This window comes from Coloeus monedula, assembly GCF_965178545.1.
Source record: "Coloeus monedula genome assembly, chromosome: 4".
Lineage (NCBI taxonomy): Eukaryota > Metazoa > Chordata > Aves > Passeriformes > Corvidae > Coloeus > Coloeus monedula.
The window spans coordinates 31,450,208-31,468,925 of NC_138784.1; the positions used below are offsets into that span (position 1 = coordinate 31,450,208).

At 40.5% G+C, this 18,718-nt stretch overlaps 1 protein-coding gene across 2 annotated transcripts; it reads right to left on the reverse strand.

Moving 5' to 3' along the window:
- Positions 1-1,825: 1,825 nt before the first annotated feature.
- MRPL42 (mitochondrial ribosomal protein L42) lies at positions 1,826-8,820 on the reverse strand. 2 transcript variants are annotated; one of them, XM_082280421.1, is made up of 6 exons: positions 8,687-8,820; positions 7,441-7,602; positions 5,617-5,680; positions 4,658-4,742; positions 3,194-3,357; positions 1,826-1,941 (listed from the first exon to the last, which is right to left on the reverse strand). In XM_082280421.1, the coding sequence occupies exons 2-6, from the start codon at positions 7,520-7,522 to the stop codon at positions 1,896-1,898; spliced, it is 441 nt and encodes a 146-aa protein (XP_082136547.1). In that variant the 5' UTR covers positions 7,523-7,602; positions 8,687-8,820; the 3' UTR covers positions 1,826-1,895. The 2 variants fall into 2 exon arrangements, with proteins under 2 accessions (XP_082136547.1, XP_082136548.1); XM_082280422.1 differs by having other exon boundaries at positions 7,441-7,547; positions 8,687-8,784.
- Between the last annotated feature and the right edge of the window lie 9,898 nt (positions 8,821-18,718).

The following is an 18,718-nucleotide window of genomic DNA, read 5'->3' on the forward strand; positions in this document are numbered from 1 at the left end:
GAAGTCAAATGGTGACAAATTAGGTCTCAGCTTTCCAAAAATAAAGGAAACTAATTTTATGCATTGGAACATACCAAAACACTACATGAGAGGTAAGCTCACTTATGCACCAGTCAGTACCAGGCACCACAAACTGATGAAAATACCAAAGTTTGCTGTACTACAAATTACTACAATCTATTTGAAAAGTTATATTCTAGGCAGAAAATTCATGTGATTGAACCTGCAGAGTTAAGCAGCCATCCTTTGCAGAGACCCCACAGACATTCCTTTTGTTATGTGAGCAACACATCATTAATAGGGAGCCAAAATCACTTGGCTGATTGATGTTGGCTTGAGCATGGACTCTGATATCTTACAAGCACAACAGAGCAAAGCAGCAAAATGATTTCATGCTCTGCCGTGATAAACCAGTATCAGCTACCCAGCATTCGGATTTAAAAATGCTAGTTTTACATAAACATTTCCACAAGTATTTAAAGGCACACATCCAGTATTTATTTTTACACACATCCAATATTGCTTTTTTCACAATTAAAGGATATTTAAGGGGGAAAAGGTTATTTAGTAATATCTTTAAAAACAAGCAGTTTCTCAGCTTCTCAATTGAGAAGTTGAGTGGTACTCAACTTGTAGCAAATTCTGTAGAAAATGCATGCTGGCAAAATGACACTTGACTAACAGAAGAAACCAACCCCTTCCTAGGTTATCCAAATTGCTTTGGAAGGGAAATGCAGTAAAAATGTATGATGTATACGAGGTAACTATTTTCTGATTATTTAGAAGGACCTGCTAAGAAGGCTTTATGAAGTCACTGGGATCTCTGCAGTGGCACAACATTCCAAGCTAGCCCTTTCTGTCAGAGGGCTGATGCAAGACTAAAACTGTAGACTGGAACAAAGGTCTTTTTCCCTTTCCTGAAGGAAAGAAATGCTAGATGACACAGAATATTACAAGAAGAAGAACACTTAAGCACTACAAAATGCTAAAGCAATGATGTAGAATCAGATCAATTTTTTTTTAATTTAAAGCATTTTTTATAATAAAGGGTCAACCCTTCCTCCTTAGTAAACTACAAAGAGCAGGGATTACCTTGCTGATGTAAACAACTTCTTCTACTGTGCTACAGCTACTCCAATTTATGTATGAACACAGCATCCTCACTGAGTGGTAGTTGGGGTGGGATTAAACAAACAAAAAAAACCCCCATGAACCATGAATGCACACAGAAGTTCTCAGATATTTGAGAATGCTGGATGGTTTAGAAGGGCAAGTTACTGTGCCTTGGATGCTAAAAATTAACCAAGTTGGCCAGTTTTCAGTACATGACAGCCTTAAATACTATTACTTGCCTGATGTAGAATTAAACATGGCACCAGGTATCTCACAAGTGTAACAGAACAAGAAAAACTAATTGTTTTCACAAATACCTCAGATAATATTGTTCACAAATATTATTTCATTAATACTTCAGTATTCAAGCTCAGCTGCATTTCAGTTAATAGATTCCTAAAGAAAAAAAAAATATTATCCCCCTCAAAACCACCAAACCCTAACACATCAATTTCTGGACTTCCCATTTTGATGCAAGACTTCTATGGATTCACTTGACAAATGATGAGCCTCTGACCTCTGAGTTTAATCAGAGCACTCCATCCCTGCTACATCCTGTTCTAAGACTTGTCCATTTGCTGACCAGGAATGCACAACTGCCTTCACTGACTCCCTGTTTCATCAGTGCCATTTCTTTGTTTTTCTGTCAACCAGTTAAAGTAGAAAATAAATGTCAAATCAAGTTAAGCAAGCTCTGTTATAGCCAAACATGTCACTTTCTGTAACTTTTATTTCCAATAAAAATTGACAGCTAAGTCCTGATGAATAAGAAATTATCTTCGTTATCGGTCTTTAGGAGGATTAGGATTCTTGCGTCTTCTATGATACCTAAAAGAAAAAAAAGGCTGCAGTGAGTGCAAGCTGTGGACAGTCTTTATTTTCCTGGTATTTCTGCCCCCAGTGAGTGACCTGAGGTTACACAAGGAAGTGAAATACAAGATACACAAGCACAATCCACCACCACTCATTAGAGATGTCATCTCTGTTGTTTGTGCAGTTACATAATGCTACTCATTTCTATTGCTACATCTGCTACAAGCACGCAATAATCCAATCAGTTCTACAGCTGAATAGGCACAAAGGCTGCTGTTTATTCTTAATCCTTTGTGTGAAGTTAATTTTATTACATGGTCAGCCTTCCCTTTGGCTAAAATGACTGCTATAGAACAAAGATGTTGAAAGGAGTTGTGCCAGACTGTATGTTAAATAGTGTAGTATTTTGCAGAAAAACTCAAAAAAAATTCTTCAGAACAAAAAATGATCCATACTTTCCTCTTAATTATGCACCCTAAACAAGGCAGATCCTGTCTGATCTTCATTAAAGTGACAGCTACCCTTTCGTCATAAAAGTCATACCATTCCATTCATTATATCTACTCCCAAAGCACATTAATTAAAAAGTTTTCTGTGGACAACACCACCACAAAATTTTGCCTGTTTTATGTCTCCATAGCTGTAAAATTAGCAGCTACCAAAAGATGGAGTAACATGGAGTGGAAGGGAGTAACACACACCAGAATGCTCATTGCTTACGTTAGTATATCTGAATGTCCAAAGTTCCTCTTTAAGCCCAGTCATGTATACGTGCACCTCTCCTTCTCCCCAATTTCTGAATGCAAGGCACACCAAAGTACACTTTTCACCATTCCAAATGAAAAACCTCTACTACTCCTAAGTCTGAGAATCTTCCCACTGAGGTTCCTAAGGAACAGGCAATGCCTGTTTCCAAGCTGTATTTGGTTATGTCCATTGAGGGTATTTTATGTACTAGATTCTGTTACTGAACTTTAGCAAATGACCTGAACCAGCAGCTAAATGGATGGTATCAGGAATTTCTACACTGTCACGTATTTTACAAAAAAACTGGCAAAATCTACCAAAGGAGAAGTGTTAAAAAACCCCTTATTAAATACAGTCTTCCATTTACACGATACTGCATTTAAAATTTTATGTAGTAGCCCAAATGCTAGAGGTATCTTGTCTCACATGACTCTTCATTGGTTGAATCTGACCATTAAATGATTCCTATATTTCTCTTTACTTCCAAAAGGAACAAAGAAATCAAAAAGGAAATACTTACTGTCCCACAGGATACCAGCGATGTTTTGTTGTGTAAAACATTTTGCTGAGCTCTTCAATTGTAGGACCTCTATCGTTCTTTAGCTCTTTTTCATCCAATCTGGATTTCAAAACTTGATCAAGGTTTTCTTCTTTATTATTCACTGGATCTGGCCGTGGAATGGGCTAGCAAAACATTAATGTATATGTCTGTCCTGTTTCTCCTTTTTTTTTTTTTTACTGAGAAAGTCAAAAAGCCAAGCTACATAAGAGTAAGCTGTAATGCTATCTAACAGCTGAAACCAAAGGAATACAGAAAAATGCCTGCAATTGCACACGGTGTTTATTGTCCCCACCTGCCCACCCCAAATGAAACCGCACAACTGTGGAGATGTCTAGACACATCTATTTACCCTAGGTACTACAGCTGATGAGCCTACCCCTAAAACCAGCATTCTTGTAGTCATTATTGCAGACCTCAATCTTACAATTCACTAGCTGCATCATCAGCTTCAGTTCTACTAACACATAAGTATCCATACTATTCCTAGCCAGAATTTTATTCATAGCAACCATCATCACTGCTGAAAATCTTTTAAAGGACACATACCTCTGAGAAGAATGTCACCTCCTAATTTTTTATGCAACAGGTAAGACCAAGTTGTTTGTTTTCAATAGGAAACATAACTACTACCACTATAACAAATATTTTTCCTTTTTAGTCCTTTAGCTTTTAGTCTTTTACACCTGTTTTTCTTGAGGTATGTGCAACCAGCAGATTTAAAAATACTGCTATATAATTTGCAGGCAGAAAGTGCTAAAATGGTTTATGTTTCAATGGAGAATTTTCACACTGGGTACTTCAACACAGCTAGCTAGCTGCAGTATTTTACTAGCACATGAAAACTGGAAAATCAAACAAAAAGTGTACACTAGAAAAATTTATCTAGATGTTAAACCGCAACACTAGACTTTCATCAATGTAAAGAACACATTGAAAGTACCACTGACAAACAAAAATCAATATTTAAAGTTCTTTGTGGCTTTTATGAACTCAGTGCTGAATGGAATTTAAAGTTCAAGTTGAAAACAGTAGCAGCAGTATTTCTTTGTATTTTCTTGCCCAGTAGGACATGTGAACCATAACCTACATTCCAACCATCCTTTCTTGAGTAGTATACTCATAGACAGACACTATTTTCTCTGTCGTGCACAAGTATTTTAGTGCCTTGCTTAATTCTACTTGAGTTACTGTATGCTGTGATAGCTGAGCTTTTCTGTCTCTGCAACCTTCCCTCAATTCAACTGAGTACACTCCTCCTTGTGGCAGTAGCTATAGTCACCAGTCATTTACTTCACAAATGCGCTGAGCACATACTAAAAAAAGTATTTCAAATTAAAAAAAGATGCCCTAAAGACTCAATACTGTGAACTACTAAATGCCTTTACAAGAGTAAGAAATATAAATGTGCACACTTGGACATACTTCTGTATGCTCGTATGGAATCTCAAGTGAAGGGTGGTAGCAGACAATTGTCTTCAAATCGGATGTCACTGCAAGTTCCACCTTGCTATAAAAATAAAAAAATCTTGTAACTTTCAGAAACACTGAACAGCTGAGCAGCCCAAGTCCCAAAGAAAACTAGATTTGACCCTGCATTTATGAATCCTTAATAATTTTCTACAAAATAAGGGTCATAAATATTTGATCCAAACTTCCAATTTTTTTGTTTCCTCAGTCATCTTCCCTTTTCTTTTTGGAGAGGAATAAAGGGCTAAAATAAATAATTAAAATACATAGAAACATGTGCTGGAAAAAAAATCTGAAACCCTTTAATTGTTGCATATAAAACTCTAAACAGATAGGGATGATGATCTCTAGGACAACATGCCTTTATAAGATCTATGGCATCTACAATGAAAAGACAGGAAACAAAGCTCTGTTTGGGCTTCCAACTTTCCTATTAGTTAAAAAATCCTGAACAGGAAGTCCTACTGAGAGTTTCCTTGTGAGAACATAACTTTTCTCACCTTCCTTCCCATGACACACTAAGCTTCCTAAAACCATGGATGACACGGATGCAGTGTTTCTCACTATATTTGTATCATCTTTTCCCATTTCTACACAAGTTTCCCATGCAGCAGCACAAAAATACCTGGACTTTGTCTTAACAACAAGCATCAATGGAAATGACTACTCTAAGCTAATTTTGCTCTTCCACAAACAAAACTGCAAGGGTACTGGGGATCATCAACATGCTTAGAAGGAGTCCTGCATGACTTATCATTACTATTGGAGACAGTAGTTTAGCTAAAATTACTACATATATCCAGTATTGGCAATAGATGTGTTTGATACCATTATATGACAGCTTCACGACACAGAGAGTAGCCCTGGCACAAACATTACGTGAAAAGGCCACACATCAAAGCATGTTTACATACCAGTTGTAGTCTTCAGGGAGAACTGAGTATGTAGATTTATGGCAAGCATGATACACAGCTCCATCTACAATAAAAACCCAAGAACTCTGATGTAAAAACAAGCAGAGCTGTGGCCAATTTAAGAATGTCTACATTTTCAATTTTAATTCTGTTTCAAGTCTTAATCAGGGATTATAATCATATTCAGTTTTAGAGTAACAAAACCCAAAACTGTCTAAATAGAAGTTCATTTCTAGTGCAATCAAAAAAACCACAGTATGCAGGCAGCTATGACCTATACTAACCTTCCTAGTTGTATTGTTTTCCTAGGAAAAATCACTATATGAACTAAATACCTATAGAGTTCACCATTAGGAAATATTCTTTATATATGTAAAGAACAATACCTTATGACTTACAGGGAAGATCATAATTTCATTCATAGCAAAATTTATTATAAAAATCAAAATCAGGGGCTCTGACAGGATATGTAGAGAAATGTTTTCCTCATGAGGACAGCCAACCAGGGGGACTGAGACCCAGGCAGGTTTGTGAGTTCTCTGTCCTTGGAAATTTCAAAGACCCAGCAAGCCCTGAGCAACCTGATGTGAATGCAGAACTGACCCTGCTTTGAGCAGGAGCTTGGACCACAGACCACTCAAAGTCCCTTCCCCACAGTTTGATTCCCATTTTTTTATAGAATCATAGAATTATTTAGGTTGGAATAGACTTTTAAGATCATAGAGTCCAAACACAAACCTAATGTAAGGTGTTCAATAGCCCCTCACACAGGAATCATCCTGTAGACATTGCCTTCCACAACAGGTATGCACACCTAAGGTGGGCCTGGGACATGTCTGGAGTTGACTTCCACTGGGAACCCCTTTCCTTTATTGCCGGAACCTGACACAAATCCACATAGAAGTTTCTGTGTCCAGTGAAGCTTTTTCAACAATTACACTTTTTAGAACAGAATTATGATCACATGAAACAATCTTCACATGTTCTGAGCTTTCTGTTAAGTCATAAAAAGGTTTCAACTTTATCTGACGTTATTTTATTTAGACCATTTTTTAATTCAAATAGGATTCTTCATGGCTGCTCATAGCAGAGCGAGAGAGCAATCATTGTGTCAAGACCGCGAAGGGCAAAAAAACAAAGAAGAAACTTTGGTGTAGCTATTTTCCTTTCAGAAATATTTTAGATGCAAATTCTTAAATTCAGAATTACTGTTAGCACTTCCACTCTTCAGATCTTCTAATTAAACTATTCTTAGTTATTACTTGAGTTCTGGTAAACTGCAACTAGTTTGTATTTCTTCCTAAAACTTCTTTCCCTTCCTTGCCCACTCACCCCTAAAATGTAGTATGTCCATTATATTTTCTCCATTACTGTCTTTTCTACCACCTTTACTATCTTCCCTATGTCTTTCTATCGACATCTAAAACACGGACAGAAATCTAAAAAATAGTACTGCCTGTTTCTACGTGTTCTCTGTTTATGTTAAGTAACAAGATTTTACTGTAGCCTTTTCTCACCACTGATTCTAAGTCCGAAAAAATAAATTCAATGATAACCAGTAGGAAGAGGGGTAGTATTGACAAGCTAACTAAGAAATTAGGGGGGCATCCTATGTGGACCATGAAGGTTTAATAAGGAAAAAAAAAGAAGAAAAAAAAAATATATCCTTTAGATTATTATTAGAATAGAGCATAGTCTATCAGACTTGATTCTGTTCAAATAGAAAAATCACTTCCATGCTTCCATTACTTTAAATAGTACAGGAAAGAGGCTCTCAAGGAACAAATTTTAATACAGGATTTCTACAATTTCATCACTACTTACTCTGCAGTGGGACCTGCTTACAGGTTGCTACTGAACGCATCCAAAAGAGGCTGGACCATGCAGTTCTAAGTGACATTGCCATGCTGACAGCAGAGAGAAAACCAGTCCTGGAAAAGATGGAACTCAAAGAGGCATGTATCCTTTTTCTCTGCAGAACACCCTCTGAAAGAAACCAGTTTCGTAACTATTCAGGATACAAAAGACTAACAATTAAATTTCTTTAATATCTTAACAAAAAATTAAATTTGTGCAACGTATTCTTCATTGTCAATTGTTTAGAAGTCCTTATCACTTAAGATAATGGTACCTGTCTCCTTAACAGTCAAAAGTAGTACGAGACTTTATTAACCATGAGATAGTCTTTGAAGGTTCAACTTTAAAAAAAAAGCTTCCACGGCTGTGTCTTGTCACAGGCTTTTCTACTGGTACTCACCCACCTGAAATTTGCATCCTTCCTTCTGCACACTCCATAAAATTATTAGTGGAATATGCTTTTCTTGTTCACAATGTAAATATCACCACCCAGTCCAAAAAATAGAAGTACTTATAAACTACACTTGCTATAGTTAAAACATTCTCTACATGCAGTTAATTGGTTTCATCCATCCATCTCAAAAGCAATACACCTAAAACCTGAGAAACACCATTTAGAATACCTTAAATGTTACCCAAAATCTCACAGAAGCAGAAAGACATCTTATGTTTTCATTGTCTACCGAAAAAAAAAATTTGCTTTAAAGAGAAACTTAAAATGAAGCTTAAAAAAAGGTAACTGGAGACAGTTTAAAGACATAAAGAAACAAGAGCCCTTTAAAAGTACTTCATATTTTGTGCTTCAGAACATCACCAGAAATGTGCATTTTCCAATTTCGACACAGTTATTCAGCATTCTCTTTATCTATGCCAATGCTGCTGAAGTTAGGGGAACACTGACAACTACAGCTGCTCATAACTTGCCCTCGGAAGCTCATTAACAAAAAGGAGGCGAAGAACGCGGCGGATCTCGGCCGCCTGGTCCAAGGACAGGGGTCAGGCACCAGCCCGTTCCCGGCCCCACTGCGAGGACCACTCCAGTTTAAATGTGGCCAGTCCCATCCCTGAGACAGCACACAGGAAACAACAACACGTGTGCAGCAACACGCGGGAACACGAAACCTGAGGCTTAGAATTAAAGAAGATATTTAGCATTCAAAAAAAAAAAAAAAAAAAAAAAGGCATTAATCCGTCAAAGCAAGCAAAAGAATACCCGTTATAAAAATCCTGAGCGTGCCGCACAGGGTTCAGCCCCTCCGAAAGCACACAGAGCCTCTCTCCGGCCTTGCTCCGCGCTCCCCTGGGCAGACACCGCCCGCCCCGCCCCGGCCCCGGCCCGGCCCGGCCCCGCCGGCGGAAGCGGCGCGGCGCGCCCGTTCCGGCTCCCGCGGCGGCTCGTCCCGCGGCACGCCGGGACACGTAGTGCGGGCAGCGGGGGGGGACCCGCACCGCCTCCGCCTGCCTCCCCCCGCTCCGCCCTGAGCGCTGCCCCGGTACCGGCACCGCCTCCCTCCCTTTCTGTTCTCAGCGCTGTCCCAGCACCGACACCGCCTCCCCTCCCCGCCTTCCGTCCTCAGCGCTGCGCCGGCACCGGCGACAAGCCGTGAGCAGCTTCGTAATAATATGGTGGCAGGAAGAGCTAGGCCGGGCTGGGCCAGGGGAGCAAGCGGACACAGAAACGCAGATTCATGGAATCAATTAGGTTGGAAAAGACCTCTGAGATCATCCAGTCCAATCTTTGATCCAGCTACACCTTGACAGCTAGACCATGGCAGTAAGTGCCATTTCTGGTCATTTCTCGAACACCTCCAGCAACGGTGACCCCATCGTCAACCTGGAGAGCCCATTCCAATGTTTAACAATCGTTCCACTGGAGGAATTCCTCATGATGTCCAACCTGAACCTCCCCTGGCTTGAAGCCACTTCCTCTTGTGCTCTTGTCCAAAAAAAACCCAGATTCATTACCTGGTATGCAACCAGCCAATAATTAGCCACTGTGGACAACACTGTCGCTGGTTGTCCAACCGCCACCTTATTACCTTTTTTCAGGTAGTTGTAGAGAGTGATGAGGTCCCCCTGAGCCTCCTCCAGGCTAAACACCCCCAGCTCCCTCAGCCGCTCCTCATAGGACTTCCCCTGTAGATCCCTGGCCAAACACTTTCCACTCACTCTTGGTGCTCTGGTGGTTCCTGTGCTGGGAGGGTTTTGGGAGCTCAAACCCACAGTGGAGGCACTGAGGCAGCCCCAGCATTAGCAACAGCTGTTCAGCTGAGGGAGAGGGCACAATGCCCCAGCAACAGGCAGCAGTGCACCTGCTGGTCCTGGGAACGTGCCAATATACCATAGTCTTATATTAGCTGCAAAATAACCTCCTCTAATCCCATAATTCAAAGGCACATCTCTAACATTATTGGTTATTTCACAAGCTTACAAGCATAGCCTGCTTGCTTTCCAGGTTAAATTAGACAGTGGCTGCAGCAGCTTCCTCTCTTCAACCTTCCAGATCTTCACAATACCTGTAAATACTCTTCCACAGGGAAGGCCTGGATTTTATGCAGATGAAATAGCATGTTTCCAATATTCAAGGCATACAGAAAACTCACCTGAATGTCCCAGGCACACTGCTGCTCTGGGACCACTTGCTGTACTTCTTTTGGAGACTGAGTCACAAAGCATTTGAAAGACAAGGTTATATTTACACAACATTAATAAAAGACAAGAAGAAAAAACAAAAATCAATTGTCTGACCTGCTGCTGTAGTATCTGAAATGGCTCCAGCACTTGAAGATTTTATACATCCATGAAGTCTCTAAGTCACATCAGCAGACTGTGTCTCGATTCCTGTCACAGCATTACACTTTTGGAGACTCTTAGATAGTGTCTCCTGAAAGGCTGCAACCTCTTCCAGATATCTTTCAATTATTTCATCTTTTCTGGTCATTAGTTTGTAGTACTGCAATTTCATGCTGTCATCAGTGAAAGCCTCACAATTTCAGTGATGTTTAACTTTGTTCTGTAGTTGCAGAGTTGTAAACGCTGGTAATTTCCAGAAGCATAGCAGAAGTATAGCCAGAAATTTCTAGTCAAGAGCTGATCACTCCCAGTAGCAGCGACAAAGATTTTTTTTTGAGTATTTTTCTGTACGGTGGGAGGTAAAAGACATCCATTTCGAGGCTTCTTGCAATATTAGATTAATTACATCATAGAAAAAGGGGGCAGAGATGGACCAAAATATTTTACATACTACTTAGAGAGATGCAACCAAGGTGAGAAATCACAGCTCCACTACGAGGCTCCTCCAGATTTGCAGAGATAAACTCACTTGGTCATTCCAGCAAGTTTATGTGTGCAGATACAGAGGCATCTGATCTGGGCTCATGCACCAAACTGAAGCAACACAGTTCTTTGTATTTTCTGCTGTGTACCAGCTCATGATTCCCACAAGGAAATCCTAGGGTGAGGGCAGCATCCCATACAATCAAGCAATCATCCACTACAAGCAAGATGGTGGTTCTACTGATGGACAAATAAAACACTTTGAGGATTTTAAACTCAAGGACAATGCTGAAAAAAATAAAATGGTAATAAACTGTCTGAAATAAATGCACTCAGGAAATTAAAAGAAAGGAATGAATCTTCATTTAAAGAGTGAGCTTCAGGAATATCTTGTCCACAGGCATAGTGGGGATAAACAGAGTTATTTCAAAGTCACTCTTGCCAGGAGCAGTTCGTGACAATGTGGAACTGCTCAGGATTCTTGAGTTTCTCCTGGTCAACTGCAGTGTGACACACCTGTATGTAAATGCAATGTTTGCTGTGTGTTTTTGTGTGTGAACCTCTGACAAGCACATTAGGCCTTGATTTCCTTCCTAGGAAGTACTAAGTAAAATTAAAGCTTCTCTGACTTTTCTTGAAGGTGCTTATGAATTAATTGTTATAACTTCTTTACAAGATTGCCTAAACTCAGGGATGATGATGACTGTGGTTGACACCTCTGATTCTTAGATGCTTTCTTGAAAGGGTATTGTTCACCCATGCAGGAGACAAAAATTCTTTGCTGTCCAGTGGAAAACTTGAATTTACTCCCTTCACAGCTGGAGACCACTGTAAATTTCACCTGTTTCTTTCTCCGGTGCAAGACACTTTTTTTCATCTTCTCTATATGGAGCAGCAACTCTTAAAAAAAAAAAAAATTAAAACCTCCCTAGCCCCCTAGAAATTGTCTCCCAATAAAAAATACTAAATCTTGACATGCTTGAATATATTAGTCATGATTACAATATAAGACTTCTGTGGTGCTCCTACATAATTGTTTCCTACATCAATTTATTTGCTTTAATAAAGATAATTTTTTACTCTTCAGTGCCATATGTACTTCCTGAGGACTGCATACAGACACACACTTGCAGATTTGCATGCTCTCCTCAGACACAAGTTTGAAAAAGTAGAGTTTCTAATGTTACTGATGAATGTGACCAACAATGGTGGGATTTTATAGGCTGGTGGCATTGAGTTGTTAACAGCTAAGAAGCTAATTCATTAACAAGATTGTAAAGATCAACAAAAGCTTTGTTTTGAAGCTACAGTCTGATCTGCTTGTTTTCAATGATGTATTTTTTTCTGTAAGAATGTTATTCTAGAAATGCGTGCTTTTAGAACTTCACCGTAATGGCAAATCTTGTAACTTAACTCCTAGTTCTAAAAAGTTGCAATTGAAGGTACCACAGAACTTTATTTTTATGTTTTAAAAATGGAACCACGTACCCTGCTAGGCTTCCAGGCTATTTTTAGGTGGTTTCTATAAAAAGATTTTTAGTAGACGGTAGATGAGGTCTACCCCCTCCCTGACGCATAATGTTCTGCAAGTCTATTCTTAGCAGCATGTTCTGACAGATTACAGCTTTCTGGTAATGAGATGGGAATTGCTTGAGGACGGCTCAGAAGTGTGACTACACACTTCTCCAGCATGTCTGGAGATGGGGTTAGTAATAACTGCCAAGGCCCTTGCTTGCCTCAGCAGCTTGTAGACAGCAAAGGGGAAAGTCGCTCAGTCTGCATTGGCTCAACAGAAAGGTTGAGCTGTGGAGATCAATGGAGGCACTAATGCTGAGTTCCAGACCTCTGGGACTTCATGTCTTTGGAAACCTCGAAAGTTTTGTTTCTAGGTTGGTCTCTCACTGAAGATAAACCATCAACCTGCTCTTACTCCAACAGTAAATTACAAACGTCTCCAGGAAATGCTCTGACTGATCAGATGGTTGAGCTATAGTTAGGCCACAGACGCTATGTAGTGATCAGGGCAGGACTGTGTTGGTTGGCTCTGGTTTAGAAGAGCAAATTTTTAAATCAGAGATATCATCTGCACGGGCGTGGGTTTTGCATGAGCAGTTGCACAGGCACACATACACCACCCTTCTGAGGAACGGAAAATAGGACCTGGCTGTTCCAGCTCTTTTGCTGCAGTGGCATATTTAGGAAATTGTTACTTAGTAAAATCATTCAGGCTGGATCATTGGCAAACTGAATATAATACACTTTTTTTTTTCATAGAAACCAACGTTTCAAAATATTCCTAGGAATAAGCATTTGGCTTCATTTATTTCCTTTTAAACTGGCAAGGTACTATACAATCATACCTAGAAGTGGACCTGAATTTGTGAATGGGTGGATTTGTTTTGTTGTAAAGGTTGTGTCTTAACAGTGGGGATGGATGGGCCTCCGCTCCTGAGATACTGTATCTTAATTTCTATGAGGTTATCCTATAAATGTAGAAATCAAATTTCTAACGAGACACTGGTACTTTAGTTATGGTGTTAATTCTCAAGTTTTCTAAAGTTATGTTGTAGACAGACAGATTTCTATGTTTTAAGTCAATCTGTAAACACCCAAAGAAAACACCAAGACTTATGTCAGTAGGTCCTCTTCATTCTTTAGCATATCTCACACCATCTCATCACTGGTCCATCCTGTTACTGGTAAGGAGGAAGCTGCAACTGTAAACAACAGATGACAAAACGAAAGTGCCTCAGCAGTTATATGCAGCCTAAATAATTTGTGTTCCTGTTGATTACCATAGTTCAAGGAAACCATATTATGCCTCTATTCAAGCAGCCACTTAATGAAAAAAAATCAAAAGTTACTTGCTGCAGTGAAGGCTCCTACTCATAGCATCCCATTTTGATGTTCTAAGTTGGTAAAAAATATAACTGGTGGGGGTTTTTTCTTCTCTCAGTACAGTTTCACCCAGTCCTGCCAGTTCAGATAATTCTGAAATTGTCCAGTGACACTTTAATTACTGCTAAATGAAAACCACTCCACTTCTGTGCCTTAGTTTCCCCCTTTGTACATATGCATCATAATGACTCTTGTGAAAATACTCTGAGATTTACTGCACATTTTTAATATAAAATCTGGCTGTTATTGTGAGTATTCATTCTGTATGTGTACATACATACATCCGGTTTTTGCTGTAGAACAGATTTTCTACATTGCTTGACAAAAATATAGAAATGCTTTTATGCAAAAATAAAGAATCTGGGGTTTGAAATAGAGTTGTAATTGCAGTAAGACTTCTATAAGATTGCAAAGAGGGATAGAAGGAGGAAGTAAGATTAGTCAGACACAGGCTCAGCTGGCCTAGATGCACTCACTCAGTGAGTAACTCAATGACAGCAGAAGCTGTCACAGGAAGATGGTCAGCAGCTGTATTGAATTGTTCTGGGAGTATTAATTGCCTAATTGTAATTACTTCTTTACCTTTCCTGCCTATAGTAGCATTATAGAACACTTTGCTGGTAAATTAGGTGGTTGCCTAACTTTGTTCTTGGAACTGCCGTAATCCCAGCAATGATGTGATAATCACAGGTTTGTGGGAGGAGGATTGTGCTCTCCATCCTGGCCTTTGCAGTGGTGCAGTGGGACAAGATCAGCTCAGCCAACAGAACAGGTCACTGCTGCGGGAGGGGGTAGTCCTACATCTGCACCATCTTGCTCTGTTCCCTGCTGCTTCTCTTGTGCCAGCTCTGATGCCTCAGTGAGCTGGTCAGAAAGGTAACTCAGCCAAAAAAAACCCCAACAACAACCCCCTATACCCCAATAGATACATACCAGTGGCAAGAGTGGCTCAGGAATATAGGGCAGGGAAAGGGAGCAGGAGCTCAGTGTTGCCTGCAGCTTCTCCAAAAGGCTGAGGGGCATCCAAAGCTGTGTTAATAACTCATGGATACTACGAGGTGCAATTTAACTCCCACTTGTGTTACGTTTTGTTGTCTGGGGCTTGCCAGACCCCACTGTAAGCCAAACCAATTCACCAGTCCAGCAGAGGACCAGACTGAATGGCTGTTTTCCTGCCAAGTTAGTGTTATTGCATCAGCTCAGCTGAATGAACAGCAGGGAAAATGCCATGTGTAAGGAAGGAAAGTAGAAGGAATGAGATGGGAAAGGGAAGAAATAAGCCCTTTTTTTAATAGATTGACTCAGCTGTTTGGTGTAATGTATGTGGTTTCGCACTATCCCTAATGCAGGAAACTATAGACAGTCCTTTTCTCACACCCTCAGGCATGGGTTCCGGTCCCTTTCTTCATGCCTCACCTGTGCAGCTGTGTGGCTGCCTGTGGTTCACAGCAGCTCACTGCTCACCCAGGAACCATTTGTGCTTTTGATCAGCTCCTTTGAGGTGAGACCATGGTGTGAGCTGAGGGAGCAGCAGTGTGTGGCAGAGGAGGAGGGCAGTAGACCTTTAGCAAATACAAAGTGGCATGGCCTTGACATGAAACTACACACTCACTGTGGAGGCAGGCCTTGGTACAGCTGGGCCGTAGGAACGAATGCCCGTTTGAATGGGGACTACAGGTGACACCAGTCTGACTGAACACCGTCCTAAATTTCCTCTGAAATGCAAATACAAATGTAATGCTTTATGTAATGAACCAGCAGCCACTGCAGTGTGACAATACCACTTTTCTAAAGGCAATTTGCATCTTCAGGCACTCTGAAGCCAAGGATCAGGGAGCAGTGGGGTAGCTCCCTTACGACAGGGGAGCCAAGAGCCGAGGGCAGCCCAAGGCGAGGAGAGCAGTGACTCCATGAAGGAGGCACAGCCCCACTGTGCCAGAGACAACTGAGCAGCACAGTTGGTCACTGCAGTGAGGCCTGTGCAGGGGTCATCAGGCAGGACACAGTAACAGGCTAGGTCTGAGGCTGGTTCAGGAGCTCCTGACAGTCAGGCAGGCACAGCTGAGGTGCAGCTCAGGAAGGACTCAACTCCCAGACTCGTTGAAGGGCAAGGGTGGATGCCCGTGTTGAGGCTGTCACAGCAATTAAGGTCTATTTGTGCACTCATTGCCCTGACACAAAGCTGTGTATTCAAAACAGCATCTAACAAAGCCTTTACCAATCATCCACAGTCCTGTCGGATATCCTGGAACTGTTTGTCAGCATATATCTGACAAAATACATGCATAAAATATTCCCAGATTTCCTCACAGTCTGACTGAGGCACAGGGTATATTTTAGAATAGTAAGGGAGCAAACAGTTAGCAACTCCTGGTGCTAAAAGAGGACAGAATTTGAGGCAGTGAGTCTTAAGGAAAGATTTCAATTTAATTTAAACAAAGACATAGCATCTAAATATTTCAGCCTAGCAAAAACAACACCAGGCTGAGTCAGAGAGGGCAGCTGTCTAAACGAGGATGCATGACTTCACTACTTACAATACTTGGGAGGAAAGAAGGATTTTTTTTTTACCATCAAACCTTTATTTTGCAAGACAAATAATAATAAAAAAAGGATTGATGAAATACTCTGGAAGGTTTGACAAACTACAGTTGTAGCATTATGGGAAGCTAGTTTTTTGTATCTGCTTTTTCTTCTTTCCTTTTCTCTTCTCTGTCCTCCCTCCCATGCCCTTCAAGAAACTTTAAAAAGTTTTAGGTGTTTTTAAGGGAATTGTGTTATGTTTAATGGTATATGTGACTTTGAAAAACTGTATGGATAAAGAATCATTATACTGCTCAAAATAAATAATCTGGCAGAGAAGAATAAACACATTTTAAGAACAACCTTGCACTGCAGAGCAGGAGTGCTGAAGTACTGTTCTACCCAGGGAAGCAGAAGCATGCTAGGCTGGATTGCCCATCATGCTTCTCCAAGGATGTCTTCCAAGTCACATGCCAGATGGAGGATATGCACACAGAGCAATGCCGGTTATGGTCCAGAACGTAGTTATGGCAGCAGTGTGGAAAATCCTGAAGGACAGGGGTGGATGCTAGAAGGTCATTAGGTTGGGAAGGCACCTGAAGGATGCAAGAATTTCTATGGGGTGTGGCTAGCTTGGGGAGAATAATCTCCCCTGGCACTTACATGCCTTGTTCCAGCTCTGATTCAGAGGATTAAGTTGCTGTCTTTGGGAATTTGAGAATGCTATAAAAGAAGGACAATTTTTACTACAGCTTTTCCTGGAAGCCATCCCTTGGTAGAGAGGAAGTGCAAAGAAGCAAAGTCTACAGTCGATATTCTGGAGTAGCCAGTTTAGATGGCTTTTCCAACCTGATATGGATACTCAGGGATCTCTGCAGCAGTCCTTCTAGAAGCTAAAATGACTTAGGGGAACAATCTAAATCTTTGTAGATATGACAACAGAAATCAATGGTTTTGTTCACTGCCATTTCCTGGTCAAGTGGACTTCAAAAGCCTTTTCATAAAAGGAGACAGAAGGAGAGCTGCAATGCAAACTCCCAGGATGTGACAGACCACTTGTGCAACAAAAGATACCAAAACATAACAAGCCAGATTGACTTGCTGCAACTTCAGACTGAAGCAAGATTCCTGGTCTACGACACTTGAAAGGGACCACTAAACGCAACACTGATGAGCATTTATTTGAGCCAACTGTGCTTCATTCTGTTGCTGCTCCTCACAGACTTTCAAGAAACTGAGTGGCATCTTACTCCCATAGAGCCTACACCCATGTTTTCTTCTGCGTATGCTAGTCCTTTAATGGACAGTATTCAGTGTAAAAAAGAAAAAGTGTAAAAGAAAGGAAAAAAAGAAAAAAAGTGTGAATGCAGAAACGAAAAAAGATAAATAATTCAGCATGCACTATAACAAAATACATGTTTTTTTGTGAAAAACGAGGTTCACTCTCCTGTTAGAATTTAAAGAGTTTACTATAAAGACAATAAGAGACACATAAAATAAAGCAAAGGGATAACGGCCGGGTGCCTTGGCGCTCTGCCAAGAGCACACCTGATGCTCGAGGTGAGTCCTTTTTATACTATTTTTACTGTCTGTTCTTTATTCATATTAAAACTTTTCCAGGAATTGATCTGCATGGCCACTCCTTGGGTGGCTCCTTAGAGCATGCGTAGTCTTCTGCCTTGTGGTTTTATTTCTTTTGATTTCTTTTGATTTCTTTTGATTCTTGGGGTTGGGCCCGCTAGGTAAGAGTCGATGGTAGGGTGGATCTCTTAATTCTCCAGACAGTCAGGGCTGATTGCAGCTTTGGGCCTCTTTGTCCCCCGGGCAGAGCGGTGATAGCAGCTCTCGGACCCTCCTGGCTGCCCATTCCCCGGGTGGAGTAGCCTTTGGGCCCTTTTGTTCTCTGGACAAAGTGTTGATTAGCAGCTCTTTGGGCCTCATCCTCTTCTCCCTTGGAGGTTATCTTACTTGCTCACACTTGCTAACATTCTTGCTAAAACGAGAGAAAACTACATCCACACAGCAAAAAGCATTTCTAACATTATATAATATCTACTTTAATACTTTGCGAGAAGCCAATACTATAATATATGTTTATAACATTTTTCAATTCCTTTTGTCTTGAGTGAAGCTGCTTTGATGTCTAAACAAGTGTTGGAGTCATGGAGTCTTTCTCCTAGATTTGCCACTGCCAGAGAACTTTCTACCAGAATACACAAAAATTATGTCCTGTTTAAAACCAGAAGAAAACAGTTGACAGGGAATCATAGGTACATAGGGTTCTATTCCTGGCTGTGCTGCTAGCCTGCTGAGTAACCTGTGGGAAATATGTTCATCTTTCTGTGCTCTTATTTCCTGTCATACATGAAATCCCTAATTAGCTTGGTGTTTGCATGTTAAGTACTTTAATTAGTTAATTTTGAGTTAAATATGTTTTAATTGAATGTTAAAATTAACCCATCAGCCCAGGTACAGAAATCAAGTTCTGTTATTAGTGTTCTAAATGGTTCAAAGCAGTTTATTTGCACTAGTTCCAGTTAAAATTCCC

What these genes read in the sequence shown, in the direction of transcription:
- MRPL42 (XM_082280421.1), bottom strand. Translation starts at nt 7,522, where the DNA reads ATGGCAATGTCACTTAGAACTGCATGGTCCAGCCTCTTTTGGATGCGT. An exon ending in CTCCCTGAAGACTACAACTG is followed by an intron (nt 4,743 to 5,616) that starts GTATGTAAACAT and finishes TTATTTTTATAG; the next exon opens with CAAGGTGGAACTTGCAGTGA. An exon ending in CGCTGGTATCCTGTGGGACA is followed by an intron (nt 1,942 to 3,193) that starts GTAAGTATTTCC and finishes TTTTTCTTTTAG; the next exon opens with GTATCATAGAAGACGCAAGA.